The 26,703-nt window shown below is 41.9% G+C and overlaps 4 protein-coding genes across 7 annotated transcripts; 1 reads left to right on the top strand and 3 right to left on the bottom strand.

The window, feature by feature from the left end:
- Positions 1-370: 370 nt before the first annotated feature.
- pex1 (peroxisomal biogenesis factor 1) lies at positions 371-11,824 on the bottom strand. Its single transcript, XM_068728503.1, has 24 exons — positions 11,664-11,824; positions 10,593-10,739; positions 10,375-10,458; positions 10,075-10,189; positions 9,212-9,891; positions 8,990-9,109; positions 8,730-8,850; positions 8,461-8,567; positions 8,277-8,362; positions 8,038-8,170; positions 7,047-7,143; positions 6,295-6,465; positions 5,894-6,048; positions 5,618-5,804; positions 5,299-5,465; positions 4,226-4,360; positions 4,077-4,141; positions 3,806-3,948; positions 3,106-3,209; positions 2,784-2,960; positions 2,075-2,317; positions 1,547-1,738; positions 1,210-1,340; positions 371-649 (listed from the first exon to the last, which is right to left on the bottom strand). Exons 1-24 carry the CDS (start codon positions 11,778-11,780, stop codon positions 565-567), a joined length of 3,762 nt encoding a protein of 1,253 aa, XP_068584604.1. The 5' UTR covers positions 11,781-11,824; the 3' UTR covers positions 371-564.
- Positions 11,825-11,976: 152 nt separating this feature from the next.
- rbm48 (RNA binding motif protein 48) lies at positions 11,977-13,784 on the top strand. Of its 2 annotated transcripts, none has more exons than XM_068728504.1 (5): positions 11,977-12,096; positions 12,253-12,443; positions 12,539-12,684; positions 12,912-13,495; positions 13,591-13,784. In XM_068728504.1, exons 1-5 carry the CDS (start codon positions 11,977-11,979, stop codon positions 13,651-13,653), a joined length of 1,104 nt encoding a protein of 367 aa, XP_068584605.1. In that variant the 3' UTR covers positions 13,654-13,784. The 2 variants fall into 2 exon arrangements, with proteins under 2 accessions (XP_068584605.1, XP_068584606.1); XM_068728505.1 differs by having other exon boundaries at positions 12,009-12,096; positions 12,272-12,443.
- A 3-nt stretch (positions 13,785-13,787) lies between these two features.
- clxn (calaxin) lies at positions 13,788-17,686 on the bottom strand. 2 transcript variants are annotated; one of them, XM_068728507.1, is made up of 7 exons: positions 17,402-17,686; positions 15,342-16,731; positions 14,770-14,928; positions 14,512-14,616; positions 14,259-14,407; positions 13,963-14,067; positions 13,788-13,875 (listed from the first exon to the last, which is right to left on the bottom strand). In XM_068728507.1, exons 2-7 carry the CDS (start codon positions 15,415-15,417, stop codon positions 13,828-13,830), a joined length of 642 nt encoding a protein of 213 aa, XP_068584608.1. In that variant the 5' UTR covers positions 15,418-16,731; positions 17,402-17,686; the 3' UTR covers positions 13,788-13,827. The 2 variants fall into 2 exon arrangements, with proteins under 2 accessions (XP_068584608.1, XP_068584607.1); XM_068728506.1 differs by lacking the exons at positions 13,788-13,875; positions 13,963-14,067; positions 14,259-14,407; positions 14,512-14,616; positions 14,770-14,928 and having other exon boundaries at positions 15,427-16,731; positions 17,402-17,680.
- A 1,123-nt stretch (positions 17,687-18,809) lies between these two features.
- sytl1 (synaptotagmin-like 1) lies at positions 18,810-25,893 on the bottom strand. 2 transcript variants are annotated; one of them, XM_068728609.1, is made up of 16 exons: positions 25,791-25,893; positions 25,378-25,472; positions 24,702-24,828; positions 23,022-23,173; positions 22,812-22,926; positions 22,662-22,719; positions 22,544-22,580; positions 22,421-22,461; positions 22,195-22,311; positions 21,866-22,032; positions 21,669-21,771; positions 21,245-21,406; positions 20,810-20,888; positions 20,629-20,728; positions 20,097-20,302; positions 18,810-19,183 (listed from the first exon to the last, which is right to left on the bottom strand). In XM_068728609.1, the coding sequence occupies exons 3-16, from the start codon at positions 24,824-24,826 to the stop codon at positions 19,041-19,043; spliced, it is 1,605 nt and encodes a 534-aa protein (XP_068584710.1). In that variant the 5' UTR covers positions 24,827-24,828; positions 25,378-25,472; positions 25,791-25,893; the 3' UTR covers positions 18,810-19,040. The 2 variants fall into 2 exon arrangements, with proteins under 2 accessions (XP_068584710.1, XP_068584711.1); XM_068728610.1 differs by lacking the exon at positions 25,791-25,893 and having other exon boundaries at positions 25,301-25,389.
- Positions 25,894-26,703: the final 810 nt, after the last annotated feature.

The following is a 26,703-nucleotide window of genomic DNA, read 5'->3' as shown; positions in this document are numbered from 1 at the left end:
GGTATACCATGACTTTTTTTGGACATGCTACACTGACTTTTTTAAACATACTATACTATGACTATTTTATAAGGCCACAGGTTGGACCCAGAATATGCTGGAGGGACTTTATACCTCATCTGGCCTGGGAACGCTCAGGGTTTTCTGGAATACCCTCCTAAGCCTCCCTGGCCCGACCCTGGATAAGCAGAAGAAGACGGATGTATGGATATCGTGTCTTTTTATATGCTATTTTCCTGGCAGACTATACTATGACTTTTTTATTGCATACTAGCCTATATAATGAATTTTATCATTAAAGAAATTATAAAAACGATTCATAATCAGTGCTCCATCAAGTAATGCTGGCAAGATTTGTACAACGATTTTATTTTAACAATTACATATATACAGTGATTACATTAAAAGTAGATAACTGTCTCACTCAGAATCAAGTCAGTAGGAAATATATTAATTTACATCTTCAAAGCTCTAGAGCTATTAAACTACACTGATTGTTAAATTATTAATCCTTTACAGCTTGATTAAATCATCAAATTAGGTGTGTAAAACTAGCATGTCTGATCAAGCTAAAGTCACACGTTGTCCAGGTTTTAATTTGGCTGAGTGAAGAGATGTTCCATCTTCTGCACTGTCAAAGGCTTCATACCTAAAAAAAATAAATAGAAAAGATTCATTCAAACAGTTAATTCATGATATGTATATCTTACAATAGTTAAAAGTTCCCATCAAATACCAAAGACCAGACTCATGTAACACAAGGAAGGTTCTACAATATTTGTCTATTTCTTTTCCAACTTTAATGGGGTGTTTATTTCTTCACATAATATATAGTTGATCATTCAATTTGTTTGATCCACCTCAGCTAGAAATTCAGTGAATTCATAAAATACACAAAGTAATTTGAAAATTATCATATGAGAGGGATTCATTCATATTCCTCTAATGCAACAGCTTCATAACATGTTTTTCATTTCCTCCTGCAGGTGAGACTCTAAATGGCTCATAATATGCTTGATAAATTCCACAGCCAATTGAACCATTAAAAGCTTACTTCTTTCAAAACTAAATAGATAGCAGTGAAACAATTTCTTTACTTAGTAGTAGAGCAAACTGTTGCTGTTACAGTGGTTTTGTATACCAATATTATCAAAATTTGTATTGCTGTGACCGTTGCAGTGCAGTCCAAACTGATATCCTCATACTTACAGTTTTGTGTATCTGTTGCAGTCGGCTTTGCTGAGAGACGGTCTGGTCACAGCCAAGGCGGAGTTCACATGAGCCCGACACAGCAGCAGGCCTGGCTGGCTGGAGACCGAATGCACCCGGACACAGGCCTCCTGCACCCAAAGGACAAGAGTTATCATGCAATCTGACAACAGTGGTTTATACAATTGCTATGAGTAGAGTAGTACAGAGTGAACTAGATTTAAGTGTATGTTGCTGAGCACTGAAGACTGCAGTATTCAAGCCTATAGCATATAGAAAGCATTAGAAAAAACAGAGGTATCCAATTATTTCCTCCCCCCCTATTGTTGTCACCTACGTTGGCTCTCCTGCAGTTGTTCTTGATGTTGTTAATGTCTTGTTGTAGGCGTTCTAGCTGCTCCGGGCCAAGATCTTTGTACCCGCTCTGGAGGGAGGACATGTAGGCTGGGGTTAGTGAGCGTCCAGGTTCCCGACCTGATGCCCTTAAGTCATGGGTCATGGAGTTCGGTCCAGAGACGCAGCGGGAGTTCTGTCAAGGGAGGCGAGAGTAAATGGACATACCCGCAAATCATAAGAGAAACCAGCTTTTTTTGTCCTGCCTCCACTATTAATGCTATGCTAGGCTAACCATATCCTGACTGCAGCTCCATAGTGAATGCTATGATACTGTTTTCATCTCACTCTTGGATAGAATGCAAATAAGCGTATTTCCCAAAAAGGTTGAACTATTCCTTTACATAAGTTGTTAAGTTGCCAGACAACATCTCAGCTTGGAAAATATATTCCACTATGAAATCTGTGAACCTATCATTAATTCATTAAATGGAATTAAATAATAGAAAAATGTGTTGCCAGCACTGCTCACCAGTCCTGAAATCGGTGAATTCTCCAACTCTGACTCGTATGAGCTTCCAAAGTAGATTCTCCAAACATTGCCATGATGTGGTTCGTCTTCTGCTTGAAGATCACTGGGCTCCAGGAGAATCATGGACTGGTCCAGCCCCACGCCCGTGTCCCCCTCCCCAACTGAATCATCTGAGCCACTGCTGTTGTTCGGGAAGATCATGGAGGACAGGCTCATGTCGCTATCTGAGCCGGAGGTCAGCTCCTGATTATCACCCAGAAACAGAAGGCCAAAGGTTAGACTCAAAAGTAGACGAGGCTTTGCAGTTCTAAAAAAACAACAACATATGGACTAGCAAAGTGGCTTCACTGTGTTATTGCAGCTCAAGATAGCTTAAATGTATGCTTATCCTGCCTCTGGTAACCCTTGTTGTTTAACTTATTTAATCATATCCTTGTCAACATGGTTGGGGATCATTTGAATTACGTTGTATGGTGATGATTAAATAACAAGTAGAGCAACTCACTGCTGAGATGCATACACAATCCATCATTTAATTAGCCTTGAGAAACATAAAAAACTGAGCTAGGCTGCTTCACTGTGAACCATAAATCATTTGAAAATGGACTGGCCAACAGTTTCCTGCCTTCCTGCTCTATTAGCCCACGGCGACTCCATCTCAACAAAATGAGCTCTTCAATGACTTGTCTTTTAAGTACAGTAGACCTACATGTGGTGTGCTGGAGCCCATGCTGTTGTGGACGGCTTCCAGCTGTGCATTGTAGAGCAGGGCCTTTAGGTCTGCCCCGGTGAACTGCTCCGTTACTGCTGCCAGCTGCTCAAGGTCCACGTCAGCGGCCAGGGCGATGCCAGCGCTCAGAGCCTTCAGGATCTCTACACGAGCTTCCTGGAAATGTAACAGTTGGATTTGCTAACAAGGACAAGTCTTGAATAAAGACTTAATTTCTTACCCCTTGTCTAAATTACAGTATAAAGTGTAGTGTTATGTCACAACATGCTAATTAGAAGTGGTTGATTTCATTGCAACAGACCAGGTCAGGAGGGGGGCAGTGGAGGGACTTGTCCAGTCGTCCAGGTCTCAGCAAGGCCGGGTCAATCAGATCTGGACGGCTGGTGGCTGCAAGCACATATACACCTACAAATACAAATATCAGAGGTAAATTAAAGCAATAGTTTGTCATTTTGAGAAAACCCTGGTATTTAAAAATGAAATAAAGGTATTGTGTTAATAATATACATATGATAATATTGTGTAAATACTTCGGTTAAGGTTATCTAAGTCATTTTGGCATTAATTCTTTTGGCCACGATAATAGTGTAGTGATGATCTCATATCAGTAGGGGGTCACAATATGATCTCATATTGTGACCCCCTACTGAACACATACATTTTCTTGCTAAGAGTTGGATGAGAGGACAGATACCACTCTCATGTCTGTTTGATAAATATAAAGCTGGAGGCAGGAGATAGTTATTTTAGCATAAAGACTGGAAACCACTCTATCCAAAAGCAACTTAATCTGCCTACCAACACCTCTAAAGCTCACTAATTACCTGTGGGCCGCTATGAGTGCTATTGTTCTTCTCATCTAACTCTCGATAAGAAAGTGCATTTACCAAAATCTCATGACTGCAGCACTGATCAGTAAAACATGCCAATAGAATATGTGCCCTTATCTTTTTAAGGTGGATTGTCAATATACAGAACTCACAATTTGCTGTATGACCTACCCTGCAGTCCCTCCACGCCATCCAGCTGGGTGAGGAGCTGGTTAACCACACGGTCGGTTACACCTGTGCTGTCATGGCCTCTTCTAGGAGCCAGAGAGTCAAACTCATCGAAGAACAGAATGCATGGCTTGGCAGCTTGCGCTCTGGAGCAAACAGAGGAATCTCAGTGAATAACTGTTAGTGGAGCTTACTATAAATATTTGATGTTACTCGTTATAACTAGCAACTGCTGGAGTCATAAGAAGTTGACAAAGTGACCATGTTGACTAACCTCTGGAAGACATCACGGACTCCCTGCTCACTAGCTCCAATGTACTTACTAAGAAGTTCAGGTCCCTAGAGAGAGGTAAATATCCTGCGTCAGTGAGGATACAGGTTGCTCTGAATAAGAAAGACTGCCAGAGCCAAGGCCCAGTCTACCTTGATGCTGATGAAGTTCATACCACTGTCTTTGGCCATGGCCCTGGCCAGCAGGGTCTTCCCTGTACCAGGAGCTCCATACAGCAATATTCCTGAGCGATGGCGGATAGGAAGATTGGAGAACAGGATTGGATACTGCAACACACCAAACACTCACAATCAATTACCAAGGATTTACATTTTTTTTTTGGATTTTATACTTAATACAACAGTTATTGCTGTCATTATCATATTATTAAGCCAATATAACATTAATCAAGGGTTATCATAATTTGATCCAATATAATGCTGTGAAGAACACTACACTTAGCAGTGAATACACCAAATTTTACACATCACTAACTTTGAGGTATCTACTGTATAAAGTGCACATCTTCTTAAGAAAAAGACTTAAGTGTAGTAAGACTTGTACATAATAGTGTTTCTGGCCTGAAGACCTCAGTTTCCATGACCTGCTCCTGGTTCTGGTTTGGATCAAATAAAATAGCAGCAGAAAGATTTAAGACTATGAGAGCTGATCAAATCAAAATCATCTAATCGTGAGACAGACTTGCTTGTTTTCAAATAACTGTACATAAAGTGGAAATAACAAAATCTTAATAATACAAATAACTAACAAAAGGTGTTGGAACTCAAAGACTTTAATCATTTATCACCTTTTTCTACCGCAAATCTTATAAATAAAAGGTTTACACATTTATTGTTCTAGTAGAGATGAAAGCCTTGAAAGTAAATTGAATAAGATTTGGAAGAGAATAACAGTAAGAGATGGAATTTGACTTTAATTAAATTAAAGTCAAATTTTTTGTTTGGTTTGAATAAAATCAATTAGTACTATTTTTAGTGTTATTATTACTCCCACTTGTGTTGAGACTTAATAGCTTATTGTTGCAACAATCAATAGAGCAATTATGGTGTTGAAATGATAATTGGTAATAAATGATAAATGGATTGTCATCACATTTACTTTTATAATTTTATTTCACTTCTGTTCCTCCTGTATGACACAGTGGTGCTTCCATCTGACTGAAAACACACCTGTATGTCTTGTGATTAGTCATGCTGACACTGACCTTAGCGGGTAGCAGTATGGTATCCATTAGTTGCTGTCGCACTTCTCTCAGCCCCCCCACCCTCTCCAGCCCAACTCCACTCGGGGTGTGGAGGTCTACACCCCACAGCGAGGGAGGCGTGAATCCCTTGAGAGCCTGCGCAAAGTCCCTCCACGACAGACACAGACCTGAGGGATACGGAGCACACAATAAACTAGCATTAGCTAGATTAAAGACATGAAGCAAAGGTCTTAAAGAACGCCTGAAAATCAACTTTAAATGAACAACATGGAATGAATTATAAATTGTATAACTTGAGTGTAACCAAAATCTTTGGTACCCTGGTCTCTGTGTCCTCCTTGTACAGTGTTGGAATGGACCGCCCGCTCCAACAGTAGTAAAAGGTCTTGGGGCGTGTATCCCTCTGTCTCTTTGGCAACAGCTGCCAGGTCTAGAGTCTGTAGGGTCTCACTAGATATGCTGGTTTTTCTGAGTATCAGGCGGTGCAGGATTTCAGCTCTTTGAGCCTACAAACAATAGCAAACAAGAAAGCTGTTGGTTTTTATTTTTTTACCAGCTTGTGTACGTGTGTGTGTGTGTGTGTGTGTGTGTGTACCTGGTCTGATGGCTGGATGTGTGCAAAGCCCTGGATGAAGTGGGAGCCCTGCATCTCGGTCAGGGAGTGGTGGAGGGAATGCTCACTCTGGCTGGTGATGATCAGACACACCAGACTGGAGTGAACCATTACCTCATCCACGATATCAGTCAGACCTGCAGCCACAAACAAACAAAACAAGAGGAATCAGCATCAAGGCCTGTGATAATAACTACCTGTGAACATACATGACCACAGACACCACAGACCCCCCCCCCCCCCTCCCCACACACACGCACGCACGCACGCACGCACGCACGCACGCACGCACGCACGCACGCACGCACGCACACACACACACACACACACACACACACACACACACACACACACACACACTAAATAAAGAATTCATGTTTTACTCTGTGCAATGTGCTGCTGCACCAGCGCCTCAGCACCATGCTCATGCTCTGGTGAGGTTGGTGCCCCAGTCATGTGGTCCAGGTCATCAAGTAGAACAACTGATGGTTGCCTCCACTCCGCCTGTTCAAAGATATCCTGCAGCATCTGTCTCACTGTTTCTGCCCTTTTGCCTGAGAAGAAAAAAACAAACCCAATTAGATAAGAGATCAGATAATCCTTCATTAGTCCCACAGCGGGGAAATTTGCCGGATTACAGCAGCAAAGTGGACAGTGCAACAAGACATCAGTAAAAAACAAAACAAGTACAATAAATAGTCAAACAGTGAAGGTATAATAAATAAGTAAATCGCAAAAAAAAAAAAAAAAAGAAGCTAAAAATAGAATATAATACACATTGTTGCACATATGAGGTAGGAAGTATGAAGTATTGCAGAGTATTAATCTTGCACATACGTACATTAATATTAATATGAATGAATGAGTAATTTGCCAGGTTTTTATATGGTGTGTGTGGTCCATTGGGACCTGCGGTATCTCTCCTTCACACACCGCGGGTGAAGCAGGCGGTCACTGAAGGAGCTGATAGAGTGTCCTGCATGGGGTGGGAGGTGATGTCCATCAGGGATGATAGCTTGGCCATCATCCTCCTGTCTCCCACCATTCTTTACCAGTCTGTTTAGTCTATGATAAATACATTCAACTAGATTTCTTTGATACACAGTATCTACATGTACATCTACAAAGTATCTACCTTGTAGTTTTTTGCAGTCCACCAGCTCAACATGTGCATCCAGATCTTCTCTAGCTTTTCTACAAAGGGCTTGGGATAGAGTGCTCTTTCCACTTCCCTGTGAGGATATATAAGTATATGTTACATAGTAGACAAAACAATATTGTTAGGGATAGAGATGAAGTAAATTACATGGTAACTTTTACTGTCTAATCAATTCAGCACTTCATTGTAGATATTTTAATTTACCGTATTTTTCGGACTATAAAAGCGCACCGGATTATAAGGCGCACTGTGAATTAACGTGTCTATGTTCACACATAAACCGCACCGGATTATAAGGCGCATTAAGCAAAACAACACAGTCCGGTAAATCAAACTTTATTCAACTCAGTTGTAACAACAAATACCGGTACAGAAAAATACACTCACTTATCGATTCATTCCTCTTCCACAAATCCATCGAATTCTTCATCTTCAGTGTCTGAGTGAAACAGCTGTGCGATTTCGGCATCAAGAATGCCCGAATCCCTCTCGTCATTTTCCGAGTCAGTCTTGTTGCCGTTATCGGTACTTGGCTGTTCAGTGATGATTCCAGCTTTCGTGAAAGCTCGGACGACGGTTGCGACCGATGGTTACTTGTTGTGCTTATTGATCGATTTTGACTTTTAGTTTAGACATTACATTCCTGTTACGGGGCCGATCAGGTAGTGACACAGCGTACCGTAATGCTCCAAATATCCATTGAGCGGAGCGGCTTCGTTGCTTACCAAAGTCGTACTTACACATTTCGACAGATTTTTGAGCGCATTGTACCACATAAAATCGATCAATAAGCACAACAAGTAACCATACATAAGGCGCGCTGGATTATAAGGCGCACTGTCATTTTTTGAGAAAATGTAAGGATTTTAAGTGCGCCTTATAGTCCGAAAAATACGGTACTCTCCATAATGTGTAGAAATATCAGTGCTGTGAGCAGTTCTATTATGATGGTTCTATTAACAGATACCTTGGCACCAGTGATGAGTAGAGCTCCTCCCTGGAGTCCCCGTCCAGTTGTACCAAGCTCTCTTGAGAGGGGACTACCCAGAAGGCTGTGGGAGATGAAGTCAGATCCAGTCCTACTAAGCTCATCAGTCCCACTGGGAAAAGACAAAGTTAGTGGAGTGAGAGATGCAGAGAGAAACTCATTCTGACAAAGATCCTTGTTTAAACCACACATGGGTGAACAAATAGCTACACGCTTACCCTAAAATGCTGAGGGAGGGAAGCTCCAGGTCGGGCGTTTCTGTTGTAGAATTCACAGCTGGCAATGTCGCTGGCTCTCTGTCAACCTGTAAGTGACACATAGTGTGAGCTTTTTCAAAAGCTAGAAGTTTTGAGATATTCTGTTTTTATCAATCACCTGCATGAAACTATGCAGTGCTTGTACCTGTATGTTCTCCTTCTGGATAACAGCTGATGCTAGTAAAAACAGCTGGTCTGGAGGGTCACTCTCTGGTTCCGGTTTCAGTACAGTTAAGGCAAACTCTAATTTTGCTATAAATAAGAAAGATGGGAGAACAGTGGATGCAGGTGAAAGGATTGTAATTTTAATGTGTGCATTATGTGATTATTAGTCTTCAGTTGATCGGTCATATTTATAGAAGTGCCATTGGTGGATTTACAATAATTTGTAAAAGAGGAGAACAAATGAGTCACCATCAGTTCCATGAAGGAGGATGGTGCCAGACCGTGCAGTCAGACAGGCTAAAGGTTCATGACTCTGAGTGTGTAGCCAACCGAGGAAAGCTGTTTGGACCTCTTCGTCGTCCTCTTCGAGCTGGAGAGAAAATGTCAAATATCACATGGACAGAAGAGAGAGAGGTAGATTAAATTACATGTAGCTTTGACAATTTACCATTCTGAGGACTAATTGTTGACTCCATACTGTAGTCACATATGGTTACTTCAGCACTCACCAGTGGTGTGAGAGGCTGTAGACGAACAGAGGAGGCTACTTTGATAGTTGATTTGACTGACTTAATTCTAACTGTTGAATGTGGGATGATATTCAACCTGAAGGCCAGGGGCTGTGGGATCTGAAAACACAATAACTATATGAGATGGCAGCATATAAAGAAGCAGATGACTGAGCTACAGTTAAAGTACAATAGTCATAAATGAACAGCGAGCAAACTCACCCACACTCTTCCACTATGGATCTCTCCCTTGCTGTGACTTCTTCCCTTGCGTGTCAGCTTCTCAGTATCATGACACACCACCCTGACCACCGTAGCTTCCTCTTCTTTCACCTCCTCTCCTCCAGCAACTTTAGTAACACCTGCATTCTTCTTTTTCTCCATAGCCTGCTTGGCTCTGTCCCTTGATTCTTTAGGAGAGAGAACTTTGGAGAGCAGGCCATAAGTCACCGGTGACTGACCTCCAGTTGGCCCAGCATTCAACCCCTGGCTCCAAGGAAGTAAATGAATAGCGGCAGTTGCAATATGGCTTATAGTGCAAAGGGAGTCTGGTGGTGCACCGCACACTCTGTAGATGGAGTCAGTGAAGAGGACGGGGACATCAGGTAAAGGTGGTAGCTCTTTCACCGGGTCATAAGTACCTTTTATCATATAGCGTAGCAGGCTCTTCAGGTCAGCTATTCCACCCCACTGGTAGATTTGAGGGACAGGGGCAGTACTTTCTAATGACGGTCCTGAGGGGTTCGAAAGATCCATATTTTGCTGTCTGTGAAAATCCTGTTTCTTGCTGTTTGTCACTGGAGAACCATTGAGGTGGCCAATTCCAGCACGGTTCTTCGGAGAGACAACTAGTTCTGTGAACTGCTCCAAGCGACCATAAGGCACAGATGGTGAAAGCGATGCTGTACAGAGTTAAGAACAGATCATACTGCGTTATGAATACTGTCCCTGGTAAAGAACAATATATAAAATGTAAACAAAAGGAGCTGAACAAACGCTTTGATAAGTCGGCTTAACTAATTGAAACCACGTCGTCTTCGGATTATTTAGTAACAGAAGATAGTAATTTTTTTATTAATTCTGACCTATTTGGATGTAGATGACAGTGTGGCTGTCCACCCACACAGGAAACACGGCATCTTGAAAAACAACTCTGATCTGATCCAATAGCTGCTGCTCCAGTGCTGCACTGTGGAGCTCCTGAGGGTGACAGTCACCAAAAACAGACAGTTAAATACTGTTTGATGTGAATCTGGGTTGCAAGCCTATCCCTGATGTATACTTTTCTAGTGGGACGATTGTCAGAAAAAAACACTTATACATGCAGTATATTTTTTTCACCATGAAGACATTGTGTTACTAATTAAGTCACTATGCTCACCCACCAAGATTTCCCAGTCATCAGATGACAGTGGCTCCACAAACACTTGATGCACTGATGAGACCTGGTGACATGGTCTCAGGAAGCCCTGAGTGAAATGCCACAACAACTCAGTCACAAACACCTAGTCAGTCTAGACACAACTGACAATTACATTAGGCTGTCAAAAGACTGCCAGCATGTGTCAGCGCACAGAACAAAATGCTCATTGTGAAGCCATACCTGCTCTCCGTCGCTCAGGCCAAGCTTTTCTCCCAGTTGTCGACACAGCTCCACTTTATGGCTGTCCAGGCTGCAGGAGGATCTGTTTTGAGTCCAGCTGAGGAACACCGGAAATCCATGGCCCCAGGACAACTCCAAAGCCTGGTTCTGACCAGAGACACACACAAAGTTTTTGCTGTTGTATTTTTTGGATTGCCATGGCACTTTATCTATTAAACGACTGCATCATAATCGTCCTGTTTATTTGAGTTGTTTTACACAAATTCAATTATAGAGCTAGCACAAGTTTGATTCCTGTGTAAAGATGAAGAAGAGGGCTGAGCCTATGATTCTCCACACCACCCAGCCAAACAAAAAAGGAGGAAGGCTTGTACAATTGTCATACAAGCTCTCTCATGTACACTGATCATCTTCGGAAAGATAGTGGTCTTTGAATGTATACAGGTGTTAATTGACCAGCGTAAAACAGGATACAAAACCATGCAGTCATTTATAAGAATGCTCTGGTATTTACCCACTCGCCTGTTCCACCAAAAATGTTTACGTTTTGTCACCACCAAGTGAGAATGCAAGGGAACTACTTCGAACATGGTTGGGTCAAAATGTAAGAGTGAAAAAGTATTTCCTATCTGCTTATAGATGTTACTATTACCTCAATTGTTATTAAACCCAAGGAGAAACCACGTGGATGAAATCTCCCATTGCTACTGCTGACCACACTCAACTCGTTCTTGTGTGAATGTTGACGGATGCATTTATTCTGTCTGACATATTACTATGTAATAGTTTCGTATATGTCCAATACTCTGAACGGTCTCTCAGAAGATGTCTTTGACAGAGCATGTCACGTGTGAAAAGTAAACTTTAACAGCAGCGTTAATTCAGTAACGTTAAATAAATAAGTAAAGGAAACACAAAAGCACACGTTCACTCAGGCAAGAATCACCGCTTTCAAAAACAGGCCTATATTTTTTGCTTGAACATTGTTTCAACAAACTAAACTTCCACTACTGATAACTGCCAGCTAGCTAGTTGAAACTGACAGCCAGGTAGCTAGCTAAGTTAACTTACCTCGTTCAGGGAAAGGTGCGATATCAACTTCGAGGAGAGCTGAAGAAAGCAGTGTTTTGTGTTGTTAAAAACAACAGTTACGGGTTGAATGCCCTGATTACTAAACATTATTCTCATGCAGGTTACTCTGCTAACGTTCAATGTGCAACAAACCTAGCCGATCGATGTGCTCTTTGCGCCTCGCTAACGTTAGACCAAAGCAGCTGATTTCGAGCACGTTTCAAAATAAGATATTAAACACGAGCGTGAGTATTCGAAAGAGAACAACCTATTATTTTGAAAGTGTGTCAACCGGAAATGTATTTCCATAAACATGGCGGCACCTGGTTCAGACTGTTGGCGCGTCCCAGATGTTTATAAACACCACGAACAGCAGAAGATATGCATTTCTCGACCTAAATATAGAGATGGAAGAAGAGATAAAGCGGTTAAGGTAAGAATTAGCTAAATATAAGTTATTTAAAAAAGCATAAACCTGAAGATATGAGACGCTGCGACTCTTATCTTGAAGGTAATAGACAATACAAACATATTGTAGTGTAGCTTATTGTCGAGTATATGTCATCATATGTGTCTTGTTCATCATCAGGTGTACACCATCAATTTAGAGTCGTGTTACCTGATGGTCCAAGGGGTCCCAGCCATCGGGGTGATGACAGAGCTGGTCCAACTGTGTGCCCTGTACGGAGCTGTGGAGGAGTACAGGCCCCTGGACGAGTACCCTGCTGAGGAATTCACGGAGGTCTACCTTGTTAAGTTCCAGAAACTCACCAGCGCCAGGTACAGCGTGTTACTAACGTACCGTGTTCATTATACTGTACTGGAAAAGTTGAATGGACTGGCTAAATAACTTGGCTTTAAACTTTCCGTTTCAGAGCAGCCAAACGACGCATGGATGAGAAGAGTTTTTACGGTGGTGTGCTGCATGTGTGCTACGTCCCAGAATATGAGACTGTGGAAGACACCAGGCTGAAGCTTCAAGACAGGAGGAGATATGTCATCAGGGCTGTTCAGAATAAAGGTACATCATGTATAGACTTGCACTTAAAGAAAACAATAAACTGATGTGATATTGGTAGATATACGTTGTACATATACTTAGTATCATGTTCTACTACTTTTAATGCACTTTTGTTTAAAGTAACTCAAATCTTTTATTTAATTCAATGTTTTATGTTGTCTTTATAGTTGGAATGGCAAATAAACATGAACTTGAACTGTATTGTTTTCTCTTATATTGTTTCAAAGCAAGAGAAAGGAAACAGGAGGCCGTAAACAAGGAGACAGTAAACAAGGAGACAGTAAAGAAGGAGACCACATCATCAAACACAGCCACCACATCAGAGACGGTCGTCCCCAGACATGACAAAACCTCCGACAATGATAATTCAGAGAAGACTTCAAACATCAGCCACTATTCAGACTTTCCTCTACTGCCATTGCCTCCCCAGGAATACCATTACTACTGGCATAAAAATCAACATGGGACTATACCGATGGAGGACAGAATGGGGACATTACATAATGCCATCATTGACACAAAACAGCAGCAAGGGCGCAGTTCAAGCTCCAGCCAAACCTCTTCAGACAGAGACACAGAACACAGACTGACCTCAAGTCGGTCTTCTGCGGTAGCCAGATTTGTCCCTAGAACCACACACTTGGAGAACAGGAAACGCAAGATGGAAGCTGCAGCAGAGCACTCACCGACTGATGTTACTAGAAACAATGAGCCACTTATTGGGCCAAAGCTACCAGAACCTCCCAAACTGGACATGGCGGATGAGTCACTAAACACGACTGTAAGCCTGATCAGGAACACAATGAAACAGGTATCCTATAGTCGGATTATTTTTAATGAAAGTCAGAATAAAAAAATAATTCTTCACTGTAGCTTTTAATTCCTACATTTCGTTTTTGTTCTCAGGTGGAATCCGTTCCTGGCCTTAAACCAGTAGAGAAAAAGCTGAAACCACGTCGTCGGATTTGATCTAAGAACTGCTTTAATGCTGGAATTTCTGCAGAGATTTTTGGGGAAAATTACATTTCAAACCGTGTCCCTTGGCAGATTGCTTTTATTTACAAACTTTGCACCACAATTCAAACAGCTATTACATTTGTATTAAAGAATATATTCCTGAAATAGCACATAAATGTGATTTCTTCATTGTTTCAGTTCTTGAAATACATGCTGCTCAAATGTCTCAATTCTCTGAAAACAGAAAAAAAGAAAAGTGCAAGATTAAGAATTTCTGAAGTAATTTAAATTTACTAATTTAATACTTTAATTCGTGATTACCGTGACGTCAGGGAGGCAAGTTCCAAATGCCTCAAGTAGTAGATTCTCCTCTCTAACTGATTGTTCAAAGTCAGTGAAAGACAGTCTGCCATCATGGTTATGGTCCTACGAAAATATAAAATGTGCTTGTAGCCAGTTGTGTACATAAATTAGTCAGATATTTGCATCTCAGATTGTTCTTACTTTTCACCCTCTGAAACACAAAACTTTGACATGTTTGAAGGAGCAGAGAACATTATGTAGAGGTAAATCAAGGTTTATTTAAACCAACAAGCCAGCAGCATTCATCCCCTCACCATCTTCTTGAGTGTGATCTCCACCAGGTCTTTGACTCCTTCTTCACGTTCCTCAGAGGACAGTCCGGGGAGGCAGTCCTTCAGCACGTGATACATCTCCTCTCTGGAGATGTTGCCATCGCCGTTCAAGTCATACACGTGGAAGCAGTCTAAGCCGTGCAAAAAGAGAAGAATTATTACCTGAATAAAAGCTTGTAACTCAAGATTTTGTTATGCAAGTGTGTAAGTCAGAGCACTAAGGTTGAGAGCTTACATTGTATTTGTTCATCCAAGGTCCCTCGAAGGAAAACAGACAGTCCCTCAATCCATTCTTTCATACTGATAAGGCCGTCGTTGTCTTTGTCAAATGTCCAGAAGACTGGGGAACAGATCATCTCAAACACTCAGAACATGGTCAGGTTATCAAACAATCACAATACTCTGCATCCAAACCATGGTGGTTATCCAATTAGTAAATGTGTCATTCTGTACACTTGTAATATACAATATCAATGTGAAACAGACGGATTACCTCTATCCATCATAATATCGTCGGTTATCCCAAAGGTGTTCTGCAGTATGCTCCTGAACTTCCCTCTGTCCAGGCCGGTCACTGCTCTTCCGGGAATAGTGGTCTCACTCATAAGCACGTTAAAGGCATGGATAAGACTCTCCACCTCTGTTTTATTGACTGGAATCAATAAAATAGTGGCTGACATTTCACATGTTATTTCATAAGCTGTGTGGCGTTCTTGTTATAGTTGCATGTTAGCCGATGGCGTGAATTAAAAACAGTGAAACGCATTGCTTTGCCATTGACTAGTGCCAACTGACGTTTAATCAAAACGAGTAGACATATATTACAATTCGGCATGTTTTAACTAAATCAAATTACAACTACCAACAGTCATACTCTCAATGACCTTAATGTGTTGTCACATATTGTCAAAATATGAGAAACAAAGGCTTAAAACCGGTAACTGCCGTCGCACCTCTCCTAACTGCCGCTGCCACAATGTGAGGCAGCTTCTACCGGCGGAAGCCGCACCGTTTTACAAGATTAAGATAACTCGTTTGGTTCGTTAGTCTGAGCCGAATACTCACAGTGGTCCACTTGTTTTGAGATGGTTTCGGCGAGGGTTTTGATCAACCTCCTCTTCACTGCAGACATTTTCGACATTGTTTACAATCCGTCACCAGGCAACCACCGTCGCAACCACAAGGCATAACATTCCAAGTCAAAAGCGTGAAGTGAGAAAAAAAATCTTGTTTTAGTAAAGAAAAGAAGTTTAATTAGCAGAACAAGTTTGTAGGTGAAGTCTGTATTGGCTATATTGGTTGGTTGGTTCAGCATTAGAGAATGGAAATACAATTCATATTTTAATAATGTTTATTTTAACAAGGTCTGATCAGTTACTTCTCCATACTGATCTTTGGGCTACAGTAACCAGGATTTTAGATGTTTAGATGTTCATGTGATGCTTTAACCATTATCAATGTAGAATGATTAATCTACAAAAAAAAGGTATTAAGATGAATCACAGCTTTTAATTGTAACTCATTATGTGCTTTTCCAAGGACAGATTTGTTCCACAAAAAACTGGATCACCAGTGCTTAACTCTCATGAAGTCATGCCAACTGAACCTCTTCTTAACACACTCTTTGTGTTCAAACTCCTTTCACCTGTGTGTACAGCCATGTGTTTTGTCATCAAATTATTTCGACTAAACTTCTTCCCGCACACTGAGCATGTGTAAGGTTTCTCTCCTGTATGGATTCTGGTATGTACATTCAAATTGCCCACATGGCGGAACTCTTTCCCACAAGTCCTGCAACGGTATGGCTTCTCCTCCGTGTGAATCCTCATGTGCACATTCACACTGTTGCCGTGTCGAAACTCTTTACCACACACCTCACAGACAAACAGTTTCTCACTGGTGTGGATGTGTGTGTGTGTGGCCAGATGTGCGCTGTGGCTGAATTCTTTGCCACAGAAACGACAGCAGTAGGATTTGCTGCTGCTCTTTGTCTCTTCATTTGGTGGAGTTGGGCTGTGTGGTTCACAACTTTTAGTCAGCTGCTTTCTCCCTGTTGGGCTCTGCGTGTGGACTTTACCGATACTGTAGCCTGTCACCGTGGCTAAACCTAACTCGGGCCCCATGTTGTTCAGACTCACAGAACAATCTGGCAAAAGAATTCCCTCAGCCGATACAGGCTTTCTGTCTTCATTTCCTGTGTTGTGAGTTTGTAACTCAGTCATATCTGAGTAAATGCAACTTGTTATGTAAGTGGGCGTCACTTTCACAGCGCTGGTGTCAGAGTCCTCCATATCCGGACTGCTCCACGGCTGTTCCTGTTTGATTGCTGGAGGCTCTGGGACCAGCAGGCCGGTGTCATCCTGGTCCACGCTGGGGTTGTTGTGGCAGCTCTCAGGGCTCCACTCCTGCTCAAAGTCTTTCTGCTCATGTGCACAGACAAAGACCTGTGGGGCGTCTGTGGAAGAGGAAAAGGTGAGAACGTTGCTTAAACTCAATTTGCCACCTTTCACTTTTAGCATTTTATTATCAAGTCTGATTTGCATAAAAGAGAGATAAGCTAGAGAGGGAGTCCACTTCCAAGACTTTCATAATTCTTTAACTTAATGTTTGGGTAGGCATCCTGATGGCAGAGGGGTTTAAGATGCCGACCATGCAATCGCAACGACCCCAGATTGAGTTTGTGCAGAGGCATTTGTTGCATATAATCCCCCATCTCTCCCCTCATTTCTCTCAGCTCTCTTTGTTTTGAATGGGTTCTAAATTGCTGAAATCATGTGTATTGTTTATTTGTCTTTGATAAAAGGTAAACATGTTTTGGTAATGGACAAAGCCTTTTGGACTCCACTGCAGTAAAACATATGACCCTTTACTGACTGCATGTCAAAGTTCATTGAACCGAACGTGTTTCTTTCTCAGAAAACCGCGATAACTTAGCCAGACTTTTCCTCTGATTTAACATGACACTCCTCTAACATTGTTGGATTTAGCCTACACTCAGTTTACAGTTTACCAGGTGCACATAGCTAAAAGCTCCTTTCACATATGTAGTGGGACTCCGCGAGAGCTCTATAAAGAGACACTTAACACTGCTTTAGGACGTGACAAACGAAGGAAAACAGACAAACCGTCATTGTGTACATGCACTTCTTGTTTAAGTCCATGTTGCTCAGCGTCTCGTTCTGAGCGAGCAGCTTCTTCCTCGCGCTCTGTCACCGTCCTCTGCACCGCAGCGAAGATCTCCTCCGCGGCTGCACTCAGCCGCTCACTGATGAACAACCTCAACAGCTGCATCTGGGACATTTTTATCAACTTTCACCGCTCACCGACGACCACAGACTGTATCGGATACTGTGTCAAACTCAAAGTGGCTACACAGAATTAGAAGGTAACGACATCCGGCTACGATCACAAAATAAAAGTAGTATTGCGCGACAAGTTGTTTTGGAAATCCTGTGATTACAAACAGTTCACAGGAAATCTGTTGTCTAAATGGTTATTGATTATGTCATTTTACAAGATAGATGCATAGCTATAACCACGTAACTGACTGGGTAAAGTAAGAAACTGCAAGGCAAAGGCTCCAAATGAATTGCCACTTAATTTACAGTGTTCTGGTTACCTGAAATTAGAAAAGAACATTCAAATCAGCAAATCAAAATACAGGATCCGAAGAGTGGCCCTTTATCGGGCACATTGATCAACAACGGATCATTCTCTCCCTAGAGGCTCTTAGCGTTGATGTAAATACATAGCGTTTCAGATCTAGGGAACATGACTCAAGATGTATTAACATAATACTAAGCATTACTTTGAAAAGGCACAGCATAGCATGGTCTGGTCTGGTCTGGCGTCAAGTCATTAAAAAGTTGTAAATTCATGAATTACAACGGTTAAAGCCTTAAAGCGCCAGACCCAAAACACTTTATTTTCAAAAGGCTCCACTTCCGGTCTCATTCCATCTTGAAGCTTGAATGTTGAGATCGCCATCTGCTGGACAGGAGTTCAGACCCTTATGGTAAATGCAGTACTCCACTGCCTGCCTGTTGATGATGAATGGGAGGATGGATGTGTAGAACAGTTTGTTTTGTTGTTAAAAAGCGAGGTTAAATTTCAGGACATAGTCTTCTCTTCTTGTGCTCTTGACCTCATTCTTCATTGTCTCTTCTGTAATTTGCCTTTAAAGTATTTAAAGTAATTATAACGTCTGACCACAAGGTGGTAGTCTTGTAATCCATCAAAAAGGGAAAAATTAATACATGCAACTGCAGGCCTTTTCTGTGCTATCAAATTATAGTAATGACACCTAAAAATCGAATAATTACAACCATCGGAATAATCAGAATACAAGTTTGTTGTGGGTAAAAGTGAATAGGTAAATTTTTCTGGAACGTTCCAAAGAGTTTAAGAGGTCTGGGGAAGAAAAAAAAACGTAAAACTTAAATACATGGTTACTAGTTTCTTTAAATGATCTATCTCCTTGATGTAGTATTTAAATTTGGTAAGTGAAGAAAAACACTGGATGATTCATCAGTTCAGGTTTGATATTTAATTGATAAACTACAATGGATTACAACACTTTTGTCAGATAAAACAGACTGAACATACAAATAAAACATTTATAATTTCTGATCAACAGCATTAATTCACAATACTGCACCACTACTTACTCCTGTTTGTGTTTGTGTGTGTGTGTGCCAGAGAGGTTAAATGTGCTGATGTGCTCAGGGTGTCCTTTCAGTCCAACGATTATTTGGTGTGTCTGAGTCACACGGACCGCTGTGCAAGGTTAGTTCTGATTGATAGTGTTGCATCCACCCAGTGGTTTGGGTTTTCAATCATGGAGGTCCACACAGCGACCTCTTCTTCTGTGGAGTCCATCCAGCTGACAGCCTCCCCATAACTCTGACCTGCCATTTAAAAAAAAAAAAAACACACCAATATTCATTGTTTATGTTAAAGACATTACCTCAGAAATCCTCACCACAATCCACACACCAAAGAATGGTGCATCTCTTAATATTTATCATTATGTGGATATTTAGCAATACACAGTAACACTGGTAACCTAGAAATGACCCGGCTCTGATGACAAGACCATCTGAAATGCCTGAAATGCCAACTGGACAAAATGCAATGCAATGTGAAGCACTGGATGGGAATACCGTCACCACCACACCACTCCAAAACACCACTGTAGATGAAGCATAAAATGCTTTAATGGAACCATCTACAAAGCTGACCATACAGTAAACCAATGTCTCATCCCCTGACACAGAAACTGCCAAAGCCTAAGAAATGTCAAGGAACCCAGGAGATCGCATCGAATCTCTAAATCACAGCTCAGGAGATGCTCAAGATTTATTCATCACCTTACAAACTTTTAGTCATACTGAGTCTACAGTCACGTATTGACTTATAGAAGTTAGCCTAAGATAAACATGAGGAAGCTAATTTAAAATGCACACCGCCAACAACAGCCGGAACTGAGAGTGACCTGATAAGAGATAAGATAAAATTCTCTGTACAGACCAGGCTCCACAGGAGAACAAACACGGTCCCTAATCACCAATACGTTGAGAACAAGGTGAAGATTGAAACATTGTTCCCCTATCTGGTCGCTTATTGTGCCATCCATCACAGAACGCTTCACTGAAACTGGAAAGAGCCCCAACAAATGACCAATCTGTCATAATGTTCCCTTTTGTATGTTCATACTGAAACACCAACACACACATGGCATCAATATCTGCATAAACAAAAGCATCTGTGTGATTTTGAGCGTGAATCAATGTGGATGTCATTTAGTGTAGAGACACCCACCAGTTCCACAACTCAGACGAATCCCTCCTAGGACGTTTGGCTTTAACCCTTCGCGCTGCCAGACAGTCAGCTCAGCGCATGCTTCTCTCAGGTCGCTGGAGTGGAAGCCATCGTAGACCATGGTGTGGTTGTAGGTCGGGCTGATGGAGCGCTTCACCACCCGCGTCTTCTGACCGCTCTGCCGACTGGCGTCTGGGAGTATGAAGCTTGAGGGGTGTGGATTAGGATTATGAGACAATTAAATTCAGATTCGAACCAGGATTCAGTTTTATATATATATATATATATATATATATATATATGCTGATAAGATGTGTAACTGAAACAATTGGCTATGCTTCTGTAGTATGCAGGAAAGTATGTGTGTTAAAACCTTTAGTCAATAGTCAGAAATACGCATCTGAAGGTGGAGAATCAAACTAATTGATTCCTGTTCCACCAATAATTTTCTACAAAATGAACTGCTATAAAAACTGCCAGAATAGACGACTGATGGCAATATATCAGGTAACATGTTGCAGAGCTGACACACCTTCTGACAAAGGAGTCTATTGCACCCCCTTTGTTGGCCAGGAGACCTTGAGCCTCCCGAAGCCAGATGTGAAGCTCTCCTGTCAGAGGCAGTCCACCACCTTAAAACACACACAATGTGTGAGACACACGTGATTAATGTGGGACATAACTTTTATCTATTATGTATGTGCTCTGCTCACCCTCAGATCCGTCTGGGACAAACTTAATAGAGAGCAAGATGAGCCCACGGCTGCTAATGGAGTCTGGATTCAAATTAATCTGCGATGGGGGTGAGAAAAGAGAACAAGGCACAGGAAGCGAGAGAAAGAAAAAGCAAGGGAGAGGGAGGCAGACGTGTGGAAGCAGGAAAAGATTAAGGTTACATAAAACCTTAGTTGAAATTCACAGCATGTCTTCCACTCCCTTCAGCTCTTCCAGACACAAGACACACTGCTTGTACTCGGTCTCCAACAAAGCTGCCGAACTTATGTTACACATACACACATTACTAAACAAATATAGATGAGTATTTTAGATAATAAATATTGTTCAAGGAGGATTCATGCTTGCATGCTAATTCATGTGACTACATGACTGTATTTGAAGGCAAATCTTTTACGACCGCTCTTCCCTACCCGTGGCTGCAGGTCCTGCCACTGTGGCAGAGAGCACGTCCAGTCCCAGAGGCCCAGAGACACCTCCACCTCACCCAGGAAAACGTTTTTGCCCAGGGGCTCAGCGTGCCACACGGATAGGTTCAGGGTCCGGCTCCGCAGCTCTCCGACCCGCACTTTATACTACAACATAAGAGCCAGAATCAGGCAGGCAGCACATGGAAGGAGGGAAGAGGCAGGTGCAGGTCAGAGCATAACATGTACTCTGCCACCATAAACTACAAGATGAAAACTAAAATCTGGTCATTTTTTTGATGCGACTGGAGAAATAAATGACTGCTGTGCATGTTGCAGGACACGTGGAAGAGAGCTCAAGGACAGATGGGGATTTCTGTGAAGACTTCTGTGAAACTTAATGTGATGTGTAAATGAGAGAGTGTCTCACTCGGAGCGTCTGATCATAGACTGGGTTTAGTGTCTTCTTCTTCACTGCAGTTTTCTTCTTACTGTGACTCGACTTGTCTGGCAAGAGATAGGCTTTAACGTATCTGTGAAAAACGCACACACATAGACCTTTTTGCCTGATTCTGTATGTGACATTGTTGCTGCAAGATGCACATTCACACATGCACTGTCACTTACGGGTCTGAGCGATCCTTGCGTGCTGAAGCGATTTCCTCGCAGCGATACACTTTGACTTGCAGCTCCTCCTTCTGGGTGTCGTAAACCAATGAGAATTGGATACGGCCCCTCACCTCCACCACTCCAAAATCGCCTGAGCTGAACAGACTCATCATGCTTCCACTGAGCTGTAACACACGCAGAACAGAGATCAGCTCCTACGACATTGTCTGCAGCTGACTCATCCTGCGTCGCTGGATAGCCAATTAATCAAATGTGCTTGTGTGTACAAACACAAATCTGTGTGTGTGTGTGTGTGTGTGCGTGCGTGCGTGCGTGCGTGTGTGTACCGTGTAGCCTGAATGAAGGCTGCCGGTGGAGCTGCCGGATTTCAGAGAGGCTCGTTCCAGCTCTGTCAGGCAGCTGCTCAGAGACTCGGTGTCCCTGTTGTGACTGCCAAAGTCTTCCTAAACACACACGCATTATTCTCAGATACAGCGTCACTGATGATCATCAATCAATCTACCATTAAAAAGGGCAAAATGTGTGATTGATTTAGACATTTAAAAAATTCACCTCAGGTTCCTCTGAGTGGCCATTACTTCTCCTTTCGTACTCTATGAGACAAATGCATTGAGAATAACTTAATAATAACACTAAGAGAGAGGCAAAAAAAGAGACAGAGACACACTTCCATACCTTTGGATGAAGAGAAACCATTTGTTTGCTGGAGACCCTGGATTTGAAGATGATTGTTCATAATTAGATGATTTGTATTTCAAGTATTGAATACGTAAACAAGCATGCACACACAGACCTGTGCTACAGGACTGTTTTTTCTGGGTGTGGGTACAGGTTTAAAACTTCCTTGACTCCTGAAAAACACAAATAAGATATTGGAAAACGCAACTCCACACAAATGTTACAAAAGTGAGAAGATTTGTCTGTGACAGACACCCTCACTAACCCTCCACTCTCCTCTTCTTTGCTGTCTGTCAGTCTTCTCTCTGCCTCAGGAGAATTGTTACTGTTCTGGGAGGTTTCCTCTCTCTCTCCATTGAATAGTCCAGGCAGGGGCACATCTGTTACCATGGCAACACACACAGAACCATCAATGGGATGTCCCTCTAACAGCAAGAAAACAGCTCCACAGGCCTGTAGTAACTGAAAAACTGACCTCTGTTCTTGGTCTTCCTGTGGCGTATGGTGGCGTGGACGAGCGTGCAGCCCGACGGCCGATTGTGATGGCGTTTGCTGCTCTCCTCGCTGAACCATGCTCCGGACAGGATGCGCAAACGTGCTGGATCGGTCTCTGTCTCCTGGAGGACCCTGCAGCGTTGATTGGGGCCAAGTTAAACCACAAACAAACACAAACTAATATATGCAAAAGTCAGCTGACGTCGGCCTACAACAACAACTAAACAGTCACTGTCGTCACTTCTGTCATGCAAATTAAATACAAAGAGCTGTCCATTCTACTAATAAAAAAACACTAAATTTAGCTTGGAAAGTTTCTATTTACATTAACAACATGTACACTTTTCTTCGATACGTTCGACAGCCTGATAGAAGAGCTGAAACAAGTAGTCCATTTATCTGTTTCTCAGAAAACTCATTGGAAACAATTTTGATTCATGAACGATTCATTGTATAAGTCAATTATCAAGCAAAAAAGCAAAGCATTCTCTGGATTTAGCTTCTAAAATGTGAGCATTTGTTCCATATTTTTGATTTTTGAAATTGTGATGAGACTAAACAATGAATCGATTCATAAACAAAGAAACTGTAATATAGTAATACAATTTTGTTGTCAGCTGAGGCCCCGATTTGATGATTAATCAACATAATCATCACAAACAAGAGACAAGAAGTTGATTATTAGACCTTATTAACTTATTCAGAGATATGGGGCTCTCTGAGCATGTGGTAGTGACCAGCGATCAACAACATTTCCCCGATGCAGGAGCTGCTCGGCTCCGTAGGCAGAATCGATTTCACTGTGTAGTTCTTTGACTTCCCTCACTGAGGCAAGTCTGAATTTCCCACCAGGCAAAGCAGACAGCTGCATCTGAGCCCCAGACCCCCGAGAACCCCCCAAAAGTCTCACGTTCACAGTGTAACAATTGATTTGTGTTACCTTGACTAACTGGTCGTTTGTTTGAAAGCAACCGAGACCCCTGACTTATACTGAAGAGGTTTCCTGTATCAAAACCTTTATTATTTCAGCTGATATTGAGCTTACATGTTTCATATTACCTCATGTAAAATGGTTACACAGCAAACCTGCGCTCAGTAGAACTTTTCATACAAAAAGTTTTTTTTACTACTTTAAACTACAACAAACAGACAGGAGATGAATGAAAAGAAATCATGGATACATTTAGTGAAATTACAAAGAATGCTGATAATTCCTGTACTGGATAATACACGTAAGATGTTATCCTATCCTATCACGCTCTGTCACTTGACTGAGACTTGTCCCCTTTGAATGGAAGCATCAAATCAATTCAAAGTTATTCTGAGAGGTCACCTTCATCCAACGATGAAACATTTCTAGATGGGAGTTTTATCCTCCATGATGGCGATGCCCCCCATTCACAGGGCACAAGAGGTCACTGAATGGTTTCACAAGTATCAAAATGATAAATAGTCCCCAGATTTCAACCCACAAAAACACCAACATAAAGGAAAAATAATATTACTAAGAATGGTGTAGACTAGAGACTTATATAGTCTATCTATACCATTGAGACATTTTACGTAGTTTTATTTTCTTTTGATTTGTCACCTGTCTGAGTGTTAGAGTTAATAACTAAACAAAACTGGCACCTAAAAAGGATAAACAGTCACCTCTGACCTTACACGTCCTTCATCAAGATGACGCAAATCCAAGTCCCGCTGTAAGACCTGCAGGATGGTGGACTGCTCCTCTTCTGTCAGGTGGCTCAGGTCAAGAGAAGAGTCAACCTGCTCCTCCTCCATCCCTGAGTAAGAGACAAAACCACAATCCTTAAACAAACAGACATTCATCTCTAACTACATTTAAATATGTTATAGTTGTCACATCTAGTCTAAGGTTGCTCTTGCTGCAGGGAAATATGCCTTGTATATCTCAGAAGACAGTATATGATACAGTGTAGTATATTGTAACATTTTTGCTTGCTAAACCAGTGCTTCCCAACCTTTTTGCCATATGACCCCTTCTCAGATTGTTTAATTTGAATGATTATCGAGGCCCGAAGAGGTAAAAGTGTTCAATTTCTCAAAAGCAAGGAAATGTCAGGTAAAAAACACTTTATTTTATGGCGCAGACATATGTTTTTGTCTTCTATCTTACACTGTAATTATGAATATGAATTTTAATAACATTATTTAAACAGTCATGATCTGTCTTTGACACTGAAGATATTGATGTTAAAAAGGAGAAAAGCAAACGTCTATATGAAATTAACTAACCTGCTGCACCACAATATGATCATTTGTGCCTGTGCATGTGTGCGTGTGCGTGTGGCCACTGCCCTGAGGCAAGTTACCTCCAAGTAATTAACGCATGCGCAAAGCGATCCTCCTTGTGAGTTTGGCAAACAAGATAATATGAAAGTGCAACACAGCTTTCACAGCATGACACCTAAACAAACACAGAAAGAATAAAATTATGTTATTAGAGTGTGTAGTAGATGACATAAGGTGTGGGTTTCTCATAATAATAATACTTGATGTTCTCAATGATAAAATAGTTGCTGTGATAATAAAATATTATTGAAGTTTCTGGTCATGACCATTTACATGAACATTCATGAACAGCAGTTTCCTCATCCTGAACTAGCGCGAGAGAGAGGACACCTGTCGCCACATTTCCCCTTTTGGATCAAGTTACACTCACCTGTCTCACTTTCAGTAAATACACACAGCGAAACATAAAAACCCAAGCCCAAACTTGTTTTACCTTACTTGAGAGCCTCCGACACTTCTGTCTGTGAAAGGTTAAGTGAAAAGTTGTCCGGAGTGCGGTGGGAGTCGAGGTCTGTGTGCAAAGTAAACGGAGTGAACACGCCCTCCGGAGTTACTCCGCACAGAGGCTGCAGTCAGCTGGGAAACGAGCAGTAGGCGGAACAAAGTAGACTAACTGTGCGTGCATGTGTGTTTATGATTGATAGATTGATTCGGTGTGTTTGTTTGAACGTATGATATGACTCACACACTCTCTCACACACACACACACACACACGGATGTTTTACCAAATGGCAGGGTGGAGGTGGGAGGTAGTTCTCCTTGTAGCTGTCCACACCTGCTTAACACACATTTGGCCAAACACTGAGGCTGCTGCTGCACCTATTGTAGCCTTCTACTCACACATATACACACATATGCAAACATCACACAGATCTATGCTTGTTTTAAAGGGAGTACAGCCAGCAGCACGTGAGGCCTGCCTCAACTTTAGTGTGACAATGTGTGTTCCCTTTCTCTCATTGGAAATGTATTTGTGTGTGTTGGGGGAGGGTGCATTCAGAGTGTAAAAGACCTGTATTCAGTCCCGTCCTTTGTCAACAAACTTGGCTGACAGCCACACACTGCCCAGTTGGGAAACTTTTTTGTGTGAGCTTATTCAAGCCTGCTTAGGTCCTGGCTCAGACAGCGCTTGGTGCATCCAACCAGCCATCTTGCTGCTCCCCTAAAGGCCTCCATCAGCGCTCTGTCCCTGCTGCATGCTGGGATCCATACCGACACTCATACATGTAAGGATTAGTAGGTGATTCTTATTGCCTGTATTGAGTATGTCTCTGGTCACACCCAGATTACAGCAGAATCAGTTCACTCACTCTGCTGGTATGGGTAAATATGCACTCAGCATATA

Source organism: Cebidichthys violaceus, unplaced genomic scaffold (genome assembly GCF_023349555.1).
Source record: "Cebidichthys violaceus isolate CVI_PGR_0920_01 unplaced genomic scaffold, fCebVio1.0.p SCAF_42, whole genome shotgun sequence".
NCBI lineage: Eukaryota > Metazoa > Chordata > Actinopteri > Perciformes > Stichaeidae > Cebidichthys > Cebidichthys violaceus.
This window is presented reverse-complemented; position numbering and strand designations above follow the sequence as displayed.

Coding starts and splice junctions, on each gene's coding strand:
- pex1 (XM_068728503.1), bottom strand. CDS start 11,780: ATGAGAATAATGTTTAGTAATCAGGGCATTCAACCCGTAACTGTTGTT. Junction 8,171..8,276: donor CCCTCCCTCAGCATTTTAGG/GTAAGCGTGTAG, acceptor GTCTTTTCCCAG/TGGGACTGATGAGCTTAGTA. Junction 2,318..2,783: donor TGGGCTCCAGCACACCACAT/GTAGGTCTACTG, acceptor GGTGATAATCAG/GAGCTGACCTCCGGCTCAGA.
- rbm48 (XM_068728504.1), top strand. CDS start 11,977: ATGGCGGCACCTGGTTCAGACTGTTGGCGCGTCCCAGATGTTTATAAA. Junction 12,097..12,252: donor GAAGAGATAAAGCGGTTAAG/GTAAGAATTAGC, acceptor GTTCATCATCAG/GTGTACACCATCAATTTAGA. Junction 13,496..13,590: donor TCAGGAACACAATGAAACAG/GTATCCTATAGT, acceptor TTTTGTTCTCAG/GTGGAATCCGTTCCTGGCCT.
- clxn (XM_068728506.1), bottom strand. CDS start 17,576: ATGTCCCAGATGCAGCTGTTGAGGTTGTTCATCAGTGAGCGGCTGAGT. Junction 16,732..17,401: donor AGTGCATGTACACAATGACG/GTTTGTCTGTTT, acceptor CCTCTTCCACAG/ACGCCCCACAGGTCTTTGTC.
- sytl1 (XM_068728609.1), bottom strand. CDS start 24,826: ATGGAGGAGGAGCAGGTTGACTCTTCTCTTGACCTGAGCCACCTGACA. Junction 22,927..23,021: donor CAGGAAGACCAAGAACAGAG/GTCAGTTTTTCA, acceptor CCATGGTAACAG/ATGTGCCCCTGCCTGGACTA. Junction 21,407..21,668: donor TCTATGATCAGACGCTCCGA/GTGAGACACTCT, acceptor CTTATGTTGTAG/TATAAAGTGCGGGTCGGAGA.